Source organism: Raphanus sativus, unplaced genomic scaffold, assembly GCF_000801105.2.
Source record: "Raphanus sativus cultivar WK10039 unplaced genomic scaffold, ASM80110v3 Scaffold0544, whole genome shotgun sequence".
NCBI classification, from domain to species: domain Eukaryota; kingdom Viridiplantae; phylum Streptophyta; class Magnoliopsida; order Brassicales; family Brassicaceae; genus Raphanus; species Raphanus sativus.
In genome coordinates, this window is record NW_026615862.1 from 1 (window position 1) to 18571 (window position 18571).

Consider the following 18571-nt stretch of genomic DNA (forward strand, 5'->3'; position numbering starts at 1 on the left):
ACCGTACTGGTTATCGAGTTCCCAGACGGGAGTATATGGAAAAGCAGCACCAGAGGATTTCACCGCTGATTATGAGCACTGGAAACGTGTAGTGACCAAATCGTACCTTAAAGGTTTAGGAATCAACTGGGGAACTGTTAGAAATGTCATGGACATGAAAGCCGTTTATGGAGGGTAAGTAAAAAAAAACAGAAGAAGAGAGAACATGAAGGTGATTGCCAACTTTAACGACGTTTGTGTGTTTGGTTCACTTTTGCAGATTTGCAGCGGCTCTAAGAGAAATGAAAGTGTGGGTGATGAATGTGGTTCCGATAGATTCACCAGACACGCTAGCAATAATCTATGAGCGAGGACTCTTCGGTATCTACCACGATTGGTGTGAATCTTTCAGTACTTACCCGAGATCATACGATCTTCTTCACGCCGACCATCTTTTCTCCAAACTCAAACAAAGGTGCGTCTGTCTGTTGTCTTTTTCTAGTCTCTGTTTCTAGAAACATTTGATATAACTAAACTTAACTCTTGTGTATGTTTCTACAGGTGCAATCTGACGGCGGTTGTGGCGGAAGTGGATAGGGTGTTGAGACCGGAAGGGAAACTGATAGTGAGGGACGATGCGGAGACGATACAAGAAGTGGAAGCAATGGTGAAAGCGATGAAATGGGAAGTGCGTATGACTTTCTCAAAGGAAAAAGAAGGTTTGCTTTCTGTTCAGAAGTCAATTTGGCGACCCAAAGATGTAGAGACTCTCACTTATGCTATCGCGGATTGAGTTAGAAGGAAAAAAAAAAAGACTCTTTTTGTACGTTAAACACACACAGTCTTGTATTGTCGTAACTCCTCGTTATCATCGTCTCTCTTTTTCTTCTTTTAGGAAATTTAATTCGTTTATTTTGTAGCGTCGAGTATGAGTTGAGTCACTTGTTTGAGTATTGCCACTTTTTCTCTTCGTCTAAGATGATGAACTTGAGTGAAGTTTTATGGTGAAGATAATTACAGTGATAGATTCAAATGGATATGAGAACTTTGATAGATAGATCAGTTTATACAAGAATGGATTAAAAGGACAAAACAGAACATGATCACCATTTCCAGAAAACATTGGAACCACACTTGAACTTGTCTTTGCCTTCGCATTCCAACGCCAAATCTTCTGAGATAAATGGCACTTTCTGCAAATACAAAAAAACACACACACAAAGAAGAACATCATGATCTACTCAATCAACTATCTCCGAAAGAAGAAAAAAACAAAGGTTGAGTTTTAGGAATATAAAACCTTTTGCTTGGCAAGATCTTGGCAACCAGTGAAATTCTCAGGGAACTTGCAGCTTCCGAACTGGACAGTGAATGCTCTCGCAAAGTTTGCTCCGCTTGTTGCCAATCTCTTCTTATCATTCAGTTCCTATCAATCATAATTACAACAAAAGGTCATTTACTTTGCGTATAATGTTTATTTAAAGATCTCAAACAAGATTCAAGACTTTACTTTGTTGGCTTTGCTCTTCTCAAGGTACTCATCGAAGACGCTAGCATTAGCAGAAGCAGACACAGCAGCAGTGGAGAAGAGTGTAGCAGCTAAGAACACCATGGCGGATCTTCTTCCATTAACATCATCATCACCACCAACTTGTTGAGCTGCTTTGATCACAGGAACCGTCTGTTTCTTATGACCAAACCCAACCGACGATGAGTTCACCAAACCCACTTTCTGGTTTAGCTCTACTGAGCTAGCGCCAGAGATTGCGTAGCTGCAGGTGAGAACACTCGAGTTCATGGCCGCCATTTAGAGATCTCTCTCTCTGTTGCTTCTTCAGAAAGTCAAAAGAGCTTTTGGGTTTTTGTCTTTTTGATTGGTGACTGAATGAAGGAAGGGGATTAGGATGATGATGACGTGGAAGTGTGAATGTAATAACGGGATTGTGGTTGGTGAGTGTGGATAAGGTGAGATTTCCCCATCAGTCCTAATTGGCAAAAAGTTTTTAAACGCTTTCAAGTTTTCAGATTCTCTCTGTTTTATGTGGTTATAGCTTCACTTTAGTCCCCACCTCTCAGCTCCAAACTCAGTTTTATCATGTTTCCCTAGTAACGAATCGGATCAAGCCCAAAATGGCCGGAGCCTGATCAGGAGGATTAGCCTTGTCATAAGCAGCTATGAGGCTGGACGCTACTTCATGAAGCTTGTCTTCCACGGCAGGCTTAGCTTCAGGGCTGCATCAGATGTAACTCAAAATCACCACAAGCTCAGAGCTCAAAACTCAAGGCAATGTAGGATATGTTACCTAGCCAATGTAGCTTGTAAAGGATATGAAAGCAAATCCAACACTACTTTTTGTCTGAATCTGTCACCAAATGAAAATCCCATCCTTGAGAAGCTCGACTGCTTCTTGTAATCTATGATCAACGTGAAGTGAAGGAAATAACAGCTTTAAAACCTGGCCTACAGAAGTTGCCCCATGCCGCTTTGATAGTTTACTTCTGCTAACTTTTGTTACCCCTGTATTATGTCTTTTTAAAAATGTAATCGTTGACTTTAATCTTGTATGATCCTTTGATTAGTGACATTACCATTTTTTAAGGGAAGAATCCATGGAAAATACACAACTTCAAACGAATGTTTAATATGTTCCACAGTTTTTCTTTTTTTTGGCTCAGATTCTAATGCAACAAAAGATAATACACGATTTATACAATAATATCACATCATCAGTTGTCATCATCTCTATAAAAGGGTTTTGTTTTGAGAAGAGGGAAGAAAATTAAGGCATTTGCCTTCTTTCTTTTCCCTCCCTCCTGCAAGTAGTAAGCAATGTAAAAGATAAAAACAATCAAGAAAAAAGATAAAATCTTTCTGTACACAAACTCTCTAAGTGTGTGACTGGTTTCTTCTCCCACTCACGCTGATCTCGCTTCTCTTCAGGTGAAAGGCTTTTTTTCTCTTTCTTCTGCCTTTGCTATATGCGAAAAAGGGTTTCCTCAAAACGACGCATGGTTTCTAGCCCGTTTTTGAACCCAACATACAAATGTATGTTTTGAGGTTAACCCTTATTATGTTGGTTTTCCCTAGCTAATGGAACTGTTCCATCACAATATTCCATTTAAGACCCTTTGGTAGTAATCATATTGCCGTGTTCGCCATGCATCTAAGCTACTGCTGATTAGAGATAGCACCAACGACACACATTGCTGGTTTCGTGACCCCAACCAAATGCAAAATAAAAGAAAGACTGTTACCAACAGTGGATCATATGAGAAGTTGAATTCAAAGAACATAAGACAGGATCTACCTCTTCGGTTAAGCTTAGATGGAATCGTTTTCTTAAGTTTTGAATGGTTCGTGGACCACCTTTGAAGCAAGGGTAGCCCGAGTCCTAATCAAATACGATACACAACACGGAAAAATAACTAGGCTTTGTTAGCATATTATAACTTATCTGAAGAAGGCAAGAAGGAGATTATGATGATACCTGTAACATTTCAACTAAGAGAATAATTCTCTCAGCGTGCTTTCTACATGTAAGGAATCCTTGAATGCATAGCACCTAATCACAAGTTAGATGTTAAAAAGGTTAAGAGACTTTAAAAGTGATAGAATTAAGAGGCGAGAGGGAGAGCCACGTGGATACCTTGAAATAGTCAAAGAACTCACTTGGAACTCCATCAGCATCAGAGTCCATGACCTAGTTGTCACAAAGTGTTTTTCTTTTTCTTAGGTATAAATTGGGACTAACAAAGACTTCCAAGAGACGAATTAAAAAAAAAAACAAATTATATTAGAGAAAGACTTGAGTGTGTTAACTTAAACGGAGTTAACTTAAACGGAGTTAATTATATTACCTCAAGAAGTTCACGTGTTAACTTAAACGGAGCGCTCTCGAAGTTAACACCACCAGGAGAATTCGAAAGCATAAAGCCGAAATCAATGTGTATGATATGACCCTCTTCATCCAAGAGAAGATTTCCATTATGACGATCTTTTACCTACAACAACCAATTCAAAACCATGAGCCTTAAAACCTCAAAACATGCTATTCATGTAACATATCAATAGCAACAGAAACATGTAAGACCTATAATAAATCTCTACGTTTACAACGCACTTAGATGCTTTTAAACAGGTGAATAAACAATGTACTGAGAGATAAGGGGGCGCTAAAAGATGTACCTGCAGAAGATAACAGACCAAGGAATATCCAGCCATACTCTCAACAAAATTCCTCTGCAAAAGAAGCCATCTCGGAAGGTTATATACATAATGGCATACGGCACAAGAAGGTAAGAATGGATCATTTATTATATGAAAAAAAATAACAAACATGCTGGTTGAGATGAACTATTACGATCTACCTCAATACTACATTACCTGGGCGAGCTTAAAACTCGGAGAGTTTTCTTTATACTTTGCAGCAAAGAAATCACGTAGGCTAGCGATGTTGGGGTATCTACTTTTGATAGAATGAATAGAAGCCTGCAGGAAGGGAAAATGGTACTTTTTACATATGCTTCCACTGTAGAAAGTTTATGACAGGATACAACGTAGTAAATTAAACAGGGTTCAGGTTTACAAAATTACCGTATCTGGAATTGTTTCTATAAGGGCCGTATACGAAGACGTAACCAAGACCTCATAAGGACGTAACCAGAGCGGTAGACCTGCTTCCTGGAATATATCTAGCACACGGACAAGACAATTCTCCATAAGATTGGAAATATAGTCGTCTCTAACAGAATAAGAAGAGGCATAAAAACGAAAATGAGAAGCAATACACTAAGAAATAGGATATTTAACAGACACTAGTAGTAGATATAAGAAAGGATCACCCACCATAAAAGTGAGAAATGAGTTGCACAGCAAGATGTTCCTGCCGACAGTCATCACCGCTCTTCACAATGATCTGCGAAGATATACAGCCTTTTAAAAATAGAGGTAGAAACAAATAACATATGGCAAACGGTCATTCTAGATAAGGAAGATCAACAATTTCAACCCCAATAACAGAAAACTGTGTGCTATATCAAGCTAGTTGACACAAATACCTATTCTAGTTATCAATAACAAACTTAATTTTAGAGGAATGAACTCGATAGGGAAACACACAATATTAAAGATAAAGGGTATGATTTTATGCAGCACTTACAGAACGCAGGTCCCAACCAGGTAAATTTCCATGTATTGAAGCTTTACGTATTCTCTCTCGCTTTCCATCCCAAAGTTCACCAGATAAGGCATCACCCTCCTTTAGCATTCCACCATTGGCCTGGTGCACACAACAAAAAATAAATAGACAGTTAAAAATTTAGAACAGGAAAAGGAAAAGAAAGATCTGTTAAACATGCATTCACCCTTGGTTGTGCATCTGACGAATCCTGACCAGCCCCTTTGAGAGGAAGGCCTGGAGGTGCCTCACCCTTCGCTGCAGCAGCCTGCATAAGTTATTAAATTGAGGATTAATGACGGGTAGAGGAAGAATAACAAATAGAACACATGCAATATCAATATATTGACTTTCAAACTGTAGGTGCCTATAAGTAACTGAAGTGCACAGGACAAGAACAAGTACATGCCACTAAAATATCGGCTCAATTGAGTATCAGAGTTATTTCCACCACAAGAAAAAGTACATCATGTATCATATAGAATTCAAATGGGAAAAAAATACATGTAATTGCCTTCTACAAGTTATCCATCAAGAAATACTCACCCTTACTTCCTCCATGGCAACAGTACTTGGAACACGGCGATGTTCCTTTTTACGTGGGACTCCTGGATCAGGAATGCTCTCCATACGAAGTCCTGGGTCCGCCGTCACGACCACCCTTACCCATTCAAGATCCGAGTCCAGCCCAGTTCTTGGGACCTCAGCCAGGACATCATCAAATGGATCACTCAGTGATTCAAGAGATGCAGTACGACTCTCCACTGAGAGGCTTACACTGACAAGTTTCACCTTCACGTCGGGCTTAGGAGTCATTGCCTGATCAATTGCTTGGGCAGTGGATAACGACATTCGGTCAGCACTGTTGCGATAAACCTCCTGAGTAGTCCATAGTGGATAAGCCCATGCAGGTTGCTTTTGAAAAAATGCGTCCCCGTTGGCCAATGGTATGCCCCCTCTGGAAAGCTTCTGGGAGTTCGATGTATCTTTACCACTGTTTCAGAAAACAAAAAGAACAATGGGAGAGGGCTATCATATAAAGTTTTACACTTGGTACGACTAACAGACATAAAAAGCTGGTAACATCCTAGTAGAGGTACTAGATAAGTATACTTTTCAGAAAAAATAAAAGCAATTTATAAGTATCACTTTTCAGAAATTTTAAATTTACCTGGGTGTTGCCGCTTTCAAAACTTCTACGGAGATCATGTACGGCGCCTTTTCCCTAGAATTCAAAAGAGTGGATTCGTCTTCAGGAATATGAACAACACGATAAACTCCTCTCCCCATTGGAAAACAAATTCCTGGAAGGTTATTAGGGAAATTTTTTAGTATCTGGTAACAAAAACAGTTACACAACAGAATCAACGTAGATAGAATGAAAAAGGAATCTAAACTGCTTCTAAATCTGAAATCATAAGATCAGTGAAAAAAGAGAAATTAAAAGTGGGGTTAAAATCTCCAAACAAGAGTGAAAAGATTGCAATATCTTCTGAAAATCTAATCAGCCAAAACAAGGACCAAGATCTACCATACATTGGACTTATATAAGCAGCAGAAACATGATACAAAACATATACTACTTATTTCTAAGACAAGATACATGATTTAGATCTCAGTAACATTATAACGGGGTAAAATTTTCACATTCTCTCTCAGAGAAAAGCATACGTTACTAAGATAATGCATGCCGGCTAAATAGATATGAGCTATACAAATAAAGTAAACCTCTAAATAATATCTCGTCGTAAGATCCAATTTCAGAAAATACCTCCGGTGGTTTCAGCTTCAGATAAATGAAAATTGATCTCTGCAAGAGACTAAAACGAAACAGAAGAAACAGGAAGTCTAGTCAGTTGCTACAAAGGTATATAATTTAACAGCCTAAAATAATTCATCAATATGGGAAAGTCAAGTGTAATGATCACCTCCCGAAGAGCAATTTTCCTATCTTCTATGGGAAAGACATCTACCAAACCATACGATGTTTCACATAACGCTTGTACAAATTCCAATGACTCATGGTAAGCCCCTTTCCTGAACTGTGAAGCGGTATTGTTTGGTAGTGGGGGCTTACCAGATGTAGTATCATCCCGCTGCTTAGGTGAACCTGGCCGCTTCTGCAATGGTTATAATAAGAAAGATTTTTATGCACCATAATCAAGCACACTGACTGTAAAGAACGTTCGGTATAGATAAGTAATTAACTGCAGTCGAATGTCAAAACAGTACAGATAAACCCAGTATTTGCAATAAGACAGAAACACAAAAGACCAAGTCAAATGAGAGCAAACCTCTTTGTGTTTCTTTGATCCAAATAGTTCAGAATCTTCAACAGATTGGTCACGATCTCTGAACAATTTACGGAAAAAGTTCTCTGTCCCAGGACTGCTTTCAGCTATGCCATTGCTCGTATTTTCAATTTCTGAAGTAGGTTTTGCGTCTTCTGAATGTGTACGGAATAATCTTTTGAACAGAGAAAATTCTGGAGATTCGTCACCCTCGCTTTCACTACCGCCGTCGTCGGCTTTGACAATGTCTTTCTTGTCGTCAGGCTTTTCCTTGAATAACTTTTTGAAAAACCCCTCCCTTTCATCCTCTTCACCAGATTTATCATCAGCAAGCACAGCTCCATTCGTCTCATTCTTTTCATTAACATGTCTTTTGTCATCAAATTTATCCTTGAAAAGTTTCTTAAGGAACCCATCTTTGTCCTCATCATCCACTGCTTTAGGAGCTTTGTCTTCCTCATTTTTGCTGTCACGGAATAGTTTCTTGAAAAAACCTTCAGAATTTGCATTGGACTCCTCATCCTCCTTTTTATTCTCTCGCAATAACCTCTTGAAGAAACTCTCCGAGTTTGCACTCAAATCCTCTTCATCACCTTTATTATCTCGTAACAACCTCTTAAACATCCCATCTGAACTCGACGTCAATTCCTCGTTTTCTCCTTTACTACTTAACAGCCTCTTGAAGAACCCCTCGGAACTGTTTGTTACCTCCTCCTCTTCTGATTTATTGTCTTTCATGAGACGCTTAAAGAAACCCTCCGAGTTAGACGTGGTCTCATCCCCCTCACCTTTGCTGTCCCTCCTGCTGAGCCTCTTGAAAAACCCTTCCTTTTCATTCTCTTCATCATCCTTCTCACCAGACTTCCTAAACATCAAAGCATCTCTAACTTTAGGACTCGGAATCAGCTTCTTAAAAATCTTACTATCCTCACCAGGTGCTGACTGCCCACCATCATCCTGAACGCTACTCCCCGGCGGCGGCGAAGGCGAGAACGACAAAGACTTCTGCATCGGAGGAGACAACTTCAACGAGAAAAGCTTCTGCTTCGACGACAAAAGCCTACTCAAAACCTGATTCTTACTCCCAGGGGTCGTCGTCGTAACCTCACTCTGCACACGCATAAGAGGAGACCACTCACCCACAACCGTAGCAGCAATCTGACACTTCTCTTGAATCCTACTAATCCCTTCACTATCCTCAGAATCCTCCAACTCAGCCAACAAAAACCAATGCACTTTCAACGCGATCTTCAACGACTTAGCACAGATATCAATCACAAACTTATCAAGCGAGGGGCTCGGCTTGTGCACCATCATATAACAAATCTGGAAGAGATAACTCTCGATGCCTGATAAAGGAAGCGTGTACATCCTATTGCATAAGTAATCCCTAACACCAGCGTGTGGATGCTTGTAGAGGTAACTAACAGCGATCCACTCGCAGAAGAAGGCGGAATCGAAGAACCTAATCAGCCAGCCGTTTGAGCCGCCGGCGGACTCGCCGATGAGGTTGCTCGGTGAGGTGATCTCCCGAGGCGACGACTCGGCTGAGTCGCCTCGGACGAGTGAGAGAAACCGTCCCATCGTCATTCTCGTTGCTGGATCAGCTTAGAGTAATCATTCGAGACGGATCTAAACCAAATCCGGTTTAGCTAAACCCTAGGATTATCAGTAAACCTTCACTCGAAGAAAAAAACCTAACCGCCAAGAGCTCAAAATCGAAATGCTTAATCGAAGGCCTTACTTAGGCTAACCTAACCGCGATAAACCAGATCGTAACTGAATCCGATCGCCGTAAACCGGAGGCGATCGGGAGTATTTAACCGGATCTCGCGGAGGAGAAGGTATCGATCAGCTTATTATTCTAAACGATGATCTGTTCTTCGTCGTCGTCTTCGAGATTTGTCAGTTTTGGAAGAGAGAATCAATTCGGAAGAAGAGGAGAGAGAAGTAGCTGAAACGGCGTGAAGCGATCGCCGTTGACTCTGACGGAAGCGGTTATTGTCGTCGTCGTCGTCGGCTGTTGGTGGGATAGAGAAAGAGAGAGAGAGGAAAGTGATTATTGTTTGCAATACTTTTAAATTATTTTTTTAACTTTTTGGCTTTTTAATTAATTTAATTTTTGTGTTTAGTGAAGATGTCTTGGTGAAGGAAGGGATCTAACGTGCGCTGGAAAGTTCGCGCGTTCAGAGTTGAAAGTTTTCGTGGGAAAATAATTGTGATTTTGTTAAAAAATGGACACTGGACAGTTGAGTAATCATTACATTGAAATTTTGAATTTTGAAACTGATCATGTAATTAAGCAATCACATTAAGTGTGGTATAAAGATTTAACAATTTCAGAGCCCCGAGCAAAGCTTTTTAAAAATGTTTGTTTTCATACTTTTTGAATTACTACTAAACACCTTGCACAAATGCTACAAATATTTTTTTTTTAAATGTAAAAATGTTAGTATAGAATGTTACTATAACGACATAAACAAAATTTAACCAAAGAAATTGCTTAGGAAAACTAGAAATTTAATAACCATCAATATAAGAGTAATCAGAGATGCTCTTATAAAGGACCAATGGAAACATAATTAAGAGTAAAACTAAGAACAGAAACCGACATGGTCTGAACACAGAAGACTCAAAAGACACGCAAAACTAAAGTCATGAAAACCCAAAGCCATTTCATACAACCAAATCTAGCTGGTGAATAAGGCTTTTTTCAGACACGAGACAAGAACAATAGGAAGAACGCAGCACTGAGTACGGTGGTGAAGGAGATCGGAACCAAGGAAGATCCGTCGTTCCCTGGAGATGGGTTTGGAGCTAGAACATTAACTAAGTCGGGTCCAGCAGCTGCAACAGCTCCTCCTGGAGCAAGACCTGGTACAAATAATGATTCCATGTTAAGAAATTTTAATCAATCACATAAACACCTCAAAATGAAATTATGACCACTAATTATAATTTCGGTCAAATATCTACAATTTTTTTTGTCAAAAATCTTTACAAATTTATTAAAAGGGTTTCTAAAGTATAAACGGAAGTACAGAACCTAGATGGTCCCAAAATATCAACCAATATAATAATAAATTTTTATTTGGCATTTAATATCAGAAAACAACATTGCATGAGACAAAATTCAGATAAAAAAATAAGAAAATAATCAAAATCAAACAAAGGAGAAACATAAAATACCTGGAGCCATAGTAGGAGCGACGGACACTGCCAACAAAATAAAATATAAATTAAAAAAGTTCTGATTACCAAATTCACAAAAATATATTCTTAGCTGAACTAAAAATGATGTAAATAAACATAGATCTAAAAATCTAAAAAAAAAAGAATCTAAAGTACAAAAAGGTTAATAAAGTAATAGATCTTACATCCACAAGCAGCGATAGAAGGAGCGTGAAGCTTGCATGCAGCGGGAAGTGTAGTTGCTTTAGTCATGTTCAAGGTAACGCCTAGAGAAGCGCTGCTTTTAAACGCCTCACAGAGACACTCTGCGTCGGTCTTGAGCACCGTCTTAAGCCCGTTGCAGCACGAACTAGCCGGCTTAGCCTCCGTGCCTCCAGCGGAAACGAAAGACAAACAATCAGCCATGTTGAGTATGAGCATCGAACAGTCTACGGCAGGAGCTGGAGCCGCAGTGTGGTGATGAGAAGCGCCAAGAACGATAGGGATGGAGAGAAGGAGTATGAAAAGAAAAGGTGTCAAGGTAGAGAAGGGAGTGGCCATTGTGAGTTTCTTCTCTCTCTCTTTTTTGCTCTTTGGGTGTTTATGAGAGATGTGAGAAAGGAGTTTTAATGGAGAAGAAGTGTGTGGTGGAGACTTTGAAGAGTAAAGAGGAGGAAGAAGAAAGGGCAAGGGGGTATTTGTAGGTCGGTTGCTTTGGATGTGGCGCATAAACGATGACGTTTTGTGTATGTGTCATGCATTTTCATATGGATGCGTGATCGTGGGTCTATGCGAAGAGAGATCTGGCCTTTCATCTTTCCTTTGTTGTTGTTATTAGAACTGTGTGTTCTTTATTTTTTGTCATATTTCAAGAAACTTTATTAGTTTTATATTTCTTACTACAAAAACAAATATAAATGGGTTAATTAGAGATTTTAAACCCAAATACAGTGTACTTTTTGCCAAAATTTCCATTTATGAACATTATTATAATTAAAATCAAAGCAAATAGTATTAACCATTATGAGAATCGAAAATTTGAAAGGAAAAAATTAAACATTTTTATAATTAAAATCAAAATGCAAATAGTAATAACCATTATGAGAATCGAAAATTTGAAAGGAAAAATGAAATTTGAAAGGAAAAATGAAAATTACACTTTCAAATTACCCTTTTGGGTTTGTTCTAGAACTTTATTGAAGGAAAGGTTTTGTTTTCAAAATTCATCTTCACTTGAGATTTAACATTTTCAATTTGTATGTGGCCGCGGATGACTATTCCATGACTCCATGCATTGGTGAATTATTGTGTCACTTATGGTACTTCATCGTTTGTTTGTCATTTTACTGTTGTTTTAGTGGCTAAAATATACGTGCGTGAAGTTCTGAAATGGGTATTGGACATTGGACATATGATTTTCATGACTTTCCACCTCTCATAACTCCTAGTTTAACTTATTGTTGGAAAATATGTCGATTCACTCGAGATCATCATCACAAACCAGGTCCTATAGTCAAACTACAGCCCAAACATAACAAATAGAGGAACACGTTACTTAATCTGCACGATTCACCAAAATAGAAGAGCTTCTTGTTTCTGCTTGGAAATTTAATTTGGAAGGTAGAGAAGTAAATGACATATCACATACGTATTGACTCACTCTTTACCTCAACGCATGCACCTCTATACATACTTGTAATGATTTTCCATTGTATGTTAAAAGCATCAGATCTTATTTCCCAAAGTAAGAGATTCTTGTTGGTGATCTGGTTGACGTGTAAAGATCACAGTATCGAAACTATGCGGATCTATAAGAAGAATATCAACGGTAGAAATGAAAAACAAATGTTCCTTTTCACCTTTTTTCCATGAAATCAAGCTAATCTCAAATACAATTGTGTTTAACCCTTAATACTAGTATCTAAACTTGATACACATTCGTCGACATAATCTCTTTGAAGTTTCATCCTCTGTGATTACGTTTTGAGCTAATATAAGTTCATTTTACAGCTCTTTCACAAAACCTATATAATATCGAAAAGATAGTAGACATTCATCAATAGGTACATCTCTATCACTTACAAAAGATAGTATTAACCGCATCTTACCTTTTGTTGTTATGTTTAGATTAGTAAAGCGCTGTAAAGTTTATCGATATTTTTCCAAATTTCGTTTGCGAACATAATCACTCTTTTAAAAATCTACATATAAACTAAACAATTTTTAAGAAGTCATTTATATAAGTTCTGCTATAAAATTTTCTGGTTATAAAAAGTTTAAAGCATTATACTATCATTAATAACGTTTTTCAAACCTTTTCCATGTTTGGGTGGAATCTTTTTTTTTTAAGAGCATCTCCAACTCATAACACTATTTTGTGTCAAAACCACACTATTTTAATGCAATTTTAGCAGTAAAAAGAGTTATTTTCCAACCGTAACACCAAACTTCACACTAAAAAGTTATTTTATAATATTATATGTATTTATCTTTTTATTTCTTATTTATTTATTTGTAAGTTTTATTAATAAAATAAGTGAATAGTGTTTTATTGAAGTGAATAGTGTTTTGGTGTGGTGAATAGTGTCACACCAAATTTGGTGTGAAATTATAGTGTTACACTAAAACAATGTAATTTTTGCAGTCCCAGTGGAGATGGTTTTGGTGTAAAAACTACACTAAAATAGTGTTTTGCAGTTCTATTGGAGATGGCCTAAGAAAGTTGTGGATCTATCAAATTTAAAGTGCAGTGAAGTTATTATTCGAAATTCATATCGTTTACTCTCTTTGTTCCTAAATATAAGACGTGTAGAATATTTTTTTTGTTCCAAAATGTAAGATGTTCTTATATTTCTATATAACTTTAATTTTATCAAAAACTGTGTAACCAATCAAATTTAATAGTTTTATTTTGTAATGGGTCAAATAGTTTTTAGTTTATAATTTTTAATATTTTTAGATAAAAAGTAAATTTCTTAATAAATGTGCTTTACCTAAAACATCTAATATTTAGGAGTGGAGGGAGTATTATATTATCATGATTGGGCCGTATGTTAGAAGCCCACTTATCCGGGCCTGATAGTTAAGTTTGAACTCCCTTCGTGGCCCGTTGAAAAGAATACAGAAAACAAAACCACCCCATAACTTCCATCATTTTCCAAATTGCCCCATAATAAAATAATTGTTAGTTCTGAGATTCTTTTGGTTTATGTACAGTTGAACTCGAGACAAGTAATGTAGAATCTGTGTGGTCACTGTTATATGATGGTTGAGTACGTTGATCATATATATGACCGATCACAGGCTTGAACATTGAAGTTAGGAGACTTTCGGATTCCAAAAGTCTAAGAGACTAGAATATTCAGAAGTTATAACCTATAAACTTAGTTATGAATTGATAATCATTACTGAGATTAGTTTTCATTAATCAAAAAAATCAAAACTTTCCTTCCTTTGATAATTCGTTCATGCAAACACCTTACGTACTAGAGTGAGAAAAAAACAAATGACAAATTTTATTTATTACATAATACATTCATGTTATAGAGTACAATCTTACACTTGACAACGTAAACATCAACCACAAAATGCTAATCACAAGCTTATTGTATCAAACAAATTATTATTAGTAAACCAAATCATAAATTTAAACCAAACCACAGTGTTGTGCTTTCATTCACTTTCTTAGTTGATCGCAGAGCAAACCCTACGAATCTCCCCATCTGATCCTGTCTTGACTTCTATAAGACTCATCTTGACCATAGAATTCCCGAATTCTGCTCCGAACCTCAAGGATGGTCTACGTAAGCCTAATAAACGTTCTATGATGGCTCGTGTCTCGGGGTCATTCCACAAGACTAGATCGGACTGTAGAACCACGCGGTTTGACCTCACTTTACTTAGGAACGATGTGTCAAACCTGCCAGCACTACCTTCGTCTAAGTCGACTCGGGCTGATGCGTCTCCAGCTTGAGGGCATCGAGCCTGAACCAATGGTACGAAAGTCGGATCAATTGATGGGTCGGGTTGTCCTGTGCCGTTGAAGTTAAAGAATCTGCCTCTCACCAAACCGCAACCAGCTGTTCCTATTGTGTGTCCGCCTAGTGAAACCAAAAACTCGTTAAAATTAGTATTAGCTAGTTGGATCGAACGAGTATAGATAAGTAGTTTTTTTTTTTCTGAAAGCTTACACGATATAATATATCTTTTACATACGGAAAACTGTCTTTATTACATAAGAACATTTCCATAAAGGTATAAAAATATTGAATTTTGAAACTATAATATGGATCTAATGGATTTTGAATTATTTATTTACATAGTTTATATACACTCTAAAATATGCATTTGCCTCAATCATGTTTATTTTTGCTTTGTCAGTGTCATTTCATGTTTGTCAACTACAAAAATGCATTAGAAATTGAATGTAATGATAACATACCAACAAGAGTTACGAGGTCTAATGTGTTAAGAGTTTTAGCAGCAAAGTCTCGCTTCTGTTTGTCCACTGCATCGTTTGGTCCGGGTAAGATCACGTCTGAGGCTTGCGAAATACGGCCGTCTAGACGTCCCAATGGCACTCGCCAGCTTTGCCCACCAGTCTGCATCGCCCAAGTTTCAATACGTTAGATAGTTATATATATTTTTTTAAGAGTATTAGTTATATATTTATACGTGCGTGTAACTATTTAAACCAAAATAGTAACTAATTTAAAAATATAATACCAAAACAACGGCGTCACGAGCAGCAAGGGTGAGGATATCAGCACAAGAGACAATTCCAGGACACGCAGCCTCAAGCCTAGTCTTAGCCTCTTCAATAGCTTCAAACCCTCTCAATGAACGGTTTGGACCAGCGGTTCTCTCCGTGTTGTTACCAGCGATGAGAACCGAGCCATCGCAGCCACGAACAAAGCAATCGTGAAAATGCATACGCAAAATCCCGGGTGCATTAGCCGGGTTAGACTGGACATGTTGTCGAACAACCGATGCCACAATGGACTCTACGTTTCGGCAACTATTTCCATAGAACCCAACACGCGGTCTTTGACCACCACCACGGCTCGAGCCACTGTTTCCTTGTGCAGCTACAGCTGCAACCAATACTAAAAACGTTACTAGAATGAATAGTAGATTATAACCACGACCCATTTTGTGTTTTTGATAATACTAATCAAGAAAGTGTTTGAGCTTTGCTAAAGTTGTTATTGTCTGTTGTGTGTTTTGAGTTTCGGGTTAAAGGGGTATATATATAGGCCAGAAAGTCTTGGGAATAAGAATTCTAACGAGCAAGTTCGGCACACGACGCCGGAATTTATGGGAATTATATTATTGTAAGTTGATAATATAGTTAATCATTAAATAACAGTTAGTTGCATTATGATGTAGACGAGTCGGTCCTTTTAACAGTACACATTTTCATTCTTTTGTATCTTTGTTAGCGAAGCTATCTTCGTTATAATCAGATGATATCAATGTAGGCATGTAGCTAAACGGAAAATATCTTAAACTGGTTGACAGAAAACAAAGCAAAACTAGGTTAGTGTTTTCTGATTCATTTAGTGAGATTTGCAAATTTTGTAGCTCATTAATGGATTTACAATTAACCTAAAATGTGATTTTTGTTATTAAAAACAGCTAACTTATTGAAAAATATAAATGAATTGGCTTAAAATGCAAATCTCCTAGCTAGACCCGTTGGTACCACTGCCACAGTAGAGATGTTTATTTGGGTCAAATGCAAACAATATAAAGATTAGCTCGATCAATTGTGTTAGGATATTCAAATCTTTTTTGGGTCAATAGTTCGAAACATTTCTATAGTTAAAAGGATAATGAAATTATATACTAGGCATAGTTGACCATTTAAAATGATTAATTTTGTCTGGTATGTTAGTTTTAAAATAATATTTGTATAATCGTGGATTAGTACGTAATACTATTAAGAGTGTGATGAGTTAAAAATTTTAAAGTAATCACCGCCATGGAATCTTTGAACTATCGGACAAGAGGCTTGTGCATGAGGAAGGTGCAAAACAAAGAGGATAGGGTTAACGTTGGCTTTAGTTGGTTAATCACTTCCATTTAAATAAAGTCTTTACATTATCTTTATGTTATACTGACAGCTGGCTGCATATATTTATATATAGATTTTCTGCTAACGAAAGCCCTTTTTCTGCTGATGAAAAAACGTGTTTGGCCGTTATATTACAAGTTGTATGCTTAATTTGTATTTTTTAAATATGTAGTTGTGGTCTTTGATTTGCTTGAATTTAATTGAAAAAACGTAAGAAATTAACTTGAATTGAATATGGTAATGTCGGTCGCAATATGAGGCTTTTTTATTTAGATCATTCAAACTAACCGCATTTGGGCTATCTGCATGCTCTATATATATTAGCATACACTATTTATATTACAAACCCTTTTAGAAAAAAACTGAGCTTATTAAAAAAATTTCCAATTCCAAGTTTGCTTGATTTCTCTTGTTACTTTAACTAGATTGAACTTTAATATTTCTCACAATAGTATATATATTTTGATTAGAAAAGTTTACACATAGAATAGTTTACTGGCCAGTGGCCACACTTTACAAAATGTATACAAATGAGTATTTTTCACGCAAAAATATATGTAACGAGAAATACTTTTTTGTTGCGTATTTTTTTTTTTTTTGATTAACCTGGGAGTATCCCGGGCCTATGGAAGGGCCCAGACTAATCCCCAAGGGGAGGTGCAGCCCACGGATAGACCTTCTCTCCGGGTATGCATATGGGTTCTAAAGCATAGGTCCATATCCGTGTTGGTGTCCAGAAATCATGACTTAGTTCCTTCCAACAGGGTTCGAACTCACAATCTGGGTGCAGGAAGGAGCCCGTCCTTATCATTGGGCCATGATATTCTGGACTTGTTGCGTATTTTAACATAGCTGAAAACAGCTCCACTGAACGATTAAGGCGTTACCGATTGTAAATTACATACAAATCACCCAAATCCAGACAGAAGGCAGTGTAGAGAATTCCACTTTTATATAACATTTTTTTTTAAAAAAACTCGGGTTTGAATGCACCTCAATACAGTTCATACCATATCCAAATGAAATCACGTTTTAGGTTTCATTTAAGTATTTAGATAAAAAAATATAAAATTGTATTTTTGGGGATTAGTTTGAGGCTACTTTGAACTATCTCATAAAAATGAGACATCTTCAAGTTAATCAAAAAATATCATTACCAAAAAGATATTTGTATTATAATAATTTTAAATTGATAATTAAATTATAATTATTTAAAAGTTATATTAACAACAACAAAAATTATGACAAAAGTATGAAAACCTTAACAACATTTGTAATAACAGTTAAAAGTAAAAAGCAAGTGAATAATTATCGTGAGGATATTTTTAATGGTACACAAAATTCCATTTTATATCTTACTCTAAAATAAAATAATTCTATTATAGAGTTAAATTTGATCTAATGAATAATGATGTTTTTCCATTCCGAATATAGAATAAAAAGTAGCATTATTTTATAATTCATTCTATTATAGAATAACTTTATTATAAAGTGAACTATTGGAGTAAATTTAATTGTATAATAGAATTATTCTATTTTAGATTAAAATATATAATAAGTTTTTGGTACGATTGGAGATGGTTTGAAAGCGGATAGCTACATTATTATTTGTAAGATCATTGACTCGCTTTTTATTTTATTTATTGTCAAAGTCCACAACAATGTTATTATTAGTTCATTAATCATTTCCACCAATGATTAGATTCATTTTTGAACAGTGTATTCAAACTGATTCTTTAAGCCTTTTATTGACTTTTACATTTTTTATTTTGTTTATAGAAGTCATACTCAACTCCATCACTAAAATAACTTTTAAAGATATTTTAGCAAAAACTAGTGTAAATAACACGCATTTTGTGTAATTGTCTTGATATAGA

The 18571-nt window shown here is 36.7% G+C and overlaps 5 protein-coding genes and 1 long non-coding RNA gene across 8 annotated transcripts; 2 read left to right on the plus strand and 4 right to left on the minus strand.

Annotated features, from left to right (window-relative positions):
- Positions 1 to 6: 6 nt before the first annotated feature.
- LOC130502408 (probable methyltransferase PMT26) lies at positions 7 to 975 on the plus strand. Its single transcript, XM_056997199.1, has 3 exons — positions 7 to 174; positions 260 to 454; positions 541 to 975. Exons 1-3 carry the CDS (start codon positions 149 to 151, stop codon positions 770 to 772), a joined length of 453 nt encoding a protein of 150 aa, XP_056853179.1. The 5' UTR covers positions 7 to 148; the 3' UTR covers positions 773 to 975.
- Positions 976 to 1004: 29 nt separating this feature from the next.
- On the minus strand, positions 1005 to 1859 carry LOC108812254 (photosystem I reaction center subunit N, chloroplastic). Its single transcript, XM_018584457.2, has 3 exons — positions 1490 to 1859; positions 1280 to 1405; positions 1005 to 1172 (listed from the first exon to the last, which is right to left on the minus strand). The coding sequence occupies exons 1-3, from the start codon at positions 1784 to 1786 to the stop codon at positions 1083 to 1085; spliced, it is 513 nt and encodes a 170-aa protein (XP_018439959.1). The 5' UTR covers positions 1787 to 1859; the 3' UTR covers positions 1005 to 1082.
- On the plus strand, positions 1805 to 2532 carry LOC130502409 (uncharacterized). Its single transcript, XR_008940254.1, has 2 exons — positions 1805 to 1944; positions 2031 to 2532. It is a non-coding gene; the product is annotated as an uncharacterized LOC130502409 (long non-coding RNA).
- A 130-nt stretch (positions 2533 to 2662) lies between these two features.
- On the minus strand, positions 2663 to 9520 carry LOC108812227 (phosphatidylinositol 4-kinase beta 1). Of its 3 annotated transcripts, XM_018584422.2 has the most exons (16): positions 7451 to 9519; positions 7085 to 7276; positions 6928 to 6976; positions 6328 to 6460; positions 5703 to 6150; positions 5344 to 5424; positions 5139 to 5258; positions 4826 to 4895; positions 4574 to 4671; positions 4364 to 4468; positions 4166 to 4219; positions 3838 to 3981; positions 3627 to 3680; positions 3468 to 3542; positions 3288 to 3371; positions 2663 to 3186 (listed from the first exon to the last, which is right to left on the minus strand). In XM_018584422.2, the coding sequence occupies exons 1-16, from the start codon at positions 9035 to 9037 to the stop codon at positions 3085 to 3087; spliced, it is 3396 nt and encodes a 1131-aa protein (XP_018439924.1). In that variant the 5' UTR covers positions 9038 to 9519; the 3' UTR covers positions 2663 to 3084. The 3 variants fall into 3 exon arrangements, with proteins under 3 accessions (XP_018439924.1, XP_018439925.1, XP_018439926.1); XM_018584423.2 differs by lacking the exons at positions 2663 to 3186; positions 3288 to 3371; positions 3468 to 3542 and having other exon boundaries at positions 3642 to 3736; XM_018584424.2 differs by lacking the exons at positions 2663 to 3186; positions 3288 to 3371; positions 3468 to 3542; ... (2 more) ...; positions 4166 to 4219; positions 4364 to 4468 and having other exon boundaries at positions 4583 to 4721; positions 7451 to 9520.
- Positions 9521 to 9932: 412 nt separating this feature from the next.
- LOC130502407 (non-specific lipid transfer protein GPI-anchored 31-like) lies at positions 9933 to 11291 on the minus strand. Its single transcript, XM_056997198.1, has 3 exons — positions 10825 to 11291; positions 10637 to 10663; positions 9933 to 10321 (listed from the first exon to the last, which is right to left on the minus strand). The coding sequence occupies exons 1-3, from the start codon at positions 11177 to 11179 to the stop codon at positions 10161 to 10163; spliced, it is 543 nt and encodes a 180-aa protein (XP_056853178.1). The 5' UTR covers positions 11180 to 11291; the 3' UTR covers positions 9933 to 10160.
- A 2825-nt stretch (positions 11292 to 14116) lies between these two features.
- On the minus strand, positions 14117 to 15850 carry LOC108807169 (peroxidase 69). Its single transcript, XM_018579428.2, has 3 exons — positions 15344 to 15850; positions 15060 to 15219; positions 14117 to 14718 (listed from the first exon to the last, which is right to left on the minus strand). The coding sequence occupies exons 1-3, from the start codon at positions 15767 to 15769 to the stop codon at positions 14303 to 14305; spliced, it is 1002 nt and encodes a 333-aa protein (XP_018434930.1). The 5' UTR covers positions 15770 to 15850; the 3' UTR covers positions 14117 to 14302.
- Between the last annotated feature and the right edge of the window lie 2721 nt (positions 15851 to 18571).

What these genes read in the sequence shown, in the direction of transcription:
- LOC108812254 (XM_018584457.2), bottom strand. Translation starts at nt 1,786, where the DNA reads ATGGCGGCCATGAACTCGAGTGTTCTCACCTGCAGCTACGCAATCTCT. An exon ending in AGAAGAGCAAAGCCAACAAA is followed by an intron (nt 1,406 to 1,489) that starts GTAAAGTCTTGA and finishes TATGATTGATAG; the next exon opens with GAACTGAATGATAAGAAGAG. An exon ending in AAGATCTTGCCAAGCAAAAG is followed by an intron (nt 1,173 to 1,279) that starts GTTTTATATTCC and finishes TTGTATTTGCAG; the next exon opens with AAAGTGCCATTTATCTCAGA.
- LOC108812227 (XM_018584422.2), bottom strand. Translation starts at nt 9,037, where the DNA reads ATGACGATGGGACGGTTTCTCTCACTCGTCCGAGGCGACTCAGCCGAG. An exon ending in GATCAAAGAAACACAAAGAG is followed by an intron (nt 7,277 to 7,450) that starts GTTTGCTCTCAT and finishes TAACCATTGCAG; the next exon opens with AAGCGGCCAGGTTCACCTAA. An exon ending in TTGCCATGGAGGAAGTAAGG is followed by an intron (nt 5,425 to 5,702) that starts GTGAGTATTTCT and finishes TAACTTATGCAG; the next exon opens with GCTGCTGCAGCGAAGGGTGA.
- LOC130502407 (XM_056997198.1), bottom strand. Translation starts at nt 11,179, where the DNA reads ATGGCCACTCCCTTCTCTACCTTGACACCTTTTCTTTTCATACTCCTT. An exon ending in TTCTATCGCTGCTTGTGGAT is followed by an intron (nt 10,664 to 10,824) that starts GTAAGATCTATT and finishes TTTTGTTGGCAG; the next exon opens with TGTCCGTCGCTCCTACTATG. An exon ending in CGCTCCTACTATGGCTCCAG is followed by an intron (nt 10,322 to 10,636) that starts GTATTTTATGTT and finishes TATTTGTACCAG; the next exon opens with GTCTTGCTCCAGGAGGAGCT.
- LOC130502408 (XM_056997199.1), top strand. Translation starts at nt 149, where the DNA reads ATGGACATGAAAGCCGTTTATGGAGG. An exon ending in ATGAAAGCCGTTTATGGAGG is followed by an intron (nt 175 to 259) that starts GTAAGTAAAAAA and finishes TCACTTTTGCAG; the next exon opens with ATTTGCAGCGGCTCTAAGAG. An exon ending in TTCTCCAAACTCAAACAAAG is followed by an intron (nt 455 to 540) that starts GTGCGTCTGTCT and finishes ATGTTTCTACAG; the next exon opens with GTGCAATCTGACGGCGGTTG.
- LOC108807169 (XM_018579428.2), bottom strand. Translation starts at nt 15,769, where the DNA reads ATGGGTCGTGGTTATAATCTACTATTCATTCTAGTAACGTTTTTAGTA. An exon ending in CTCGTGACGCCGTTGTTTTG is followed by an intron (nt 15,220 to 15,343) that starts GTATTATATTTT and finishes TGGGCGATGCAG; the next exon opens with ACTGGTGGGCAAAGCTGGCG. An exon ending in AGACCTCGTAACTCTTGTTG is followed by an intron (nt 14,719 to 15,059) that starts GTATGTTATCAT and finishes TGGTTTCACTAG; the next exon opens with GCGGACACACAATAGGAACA.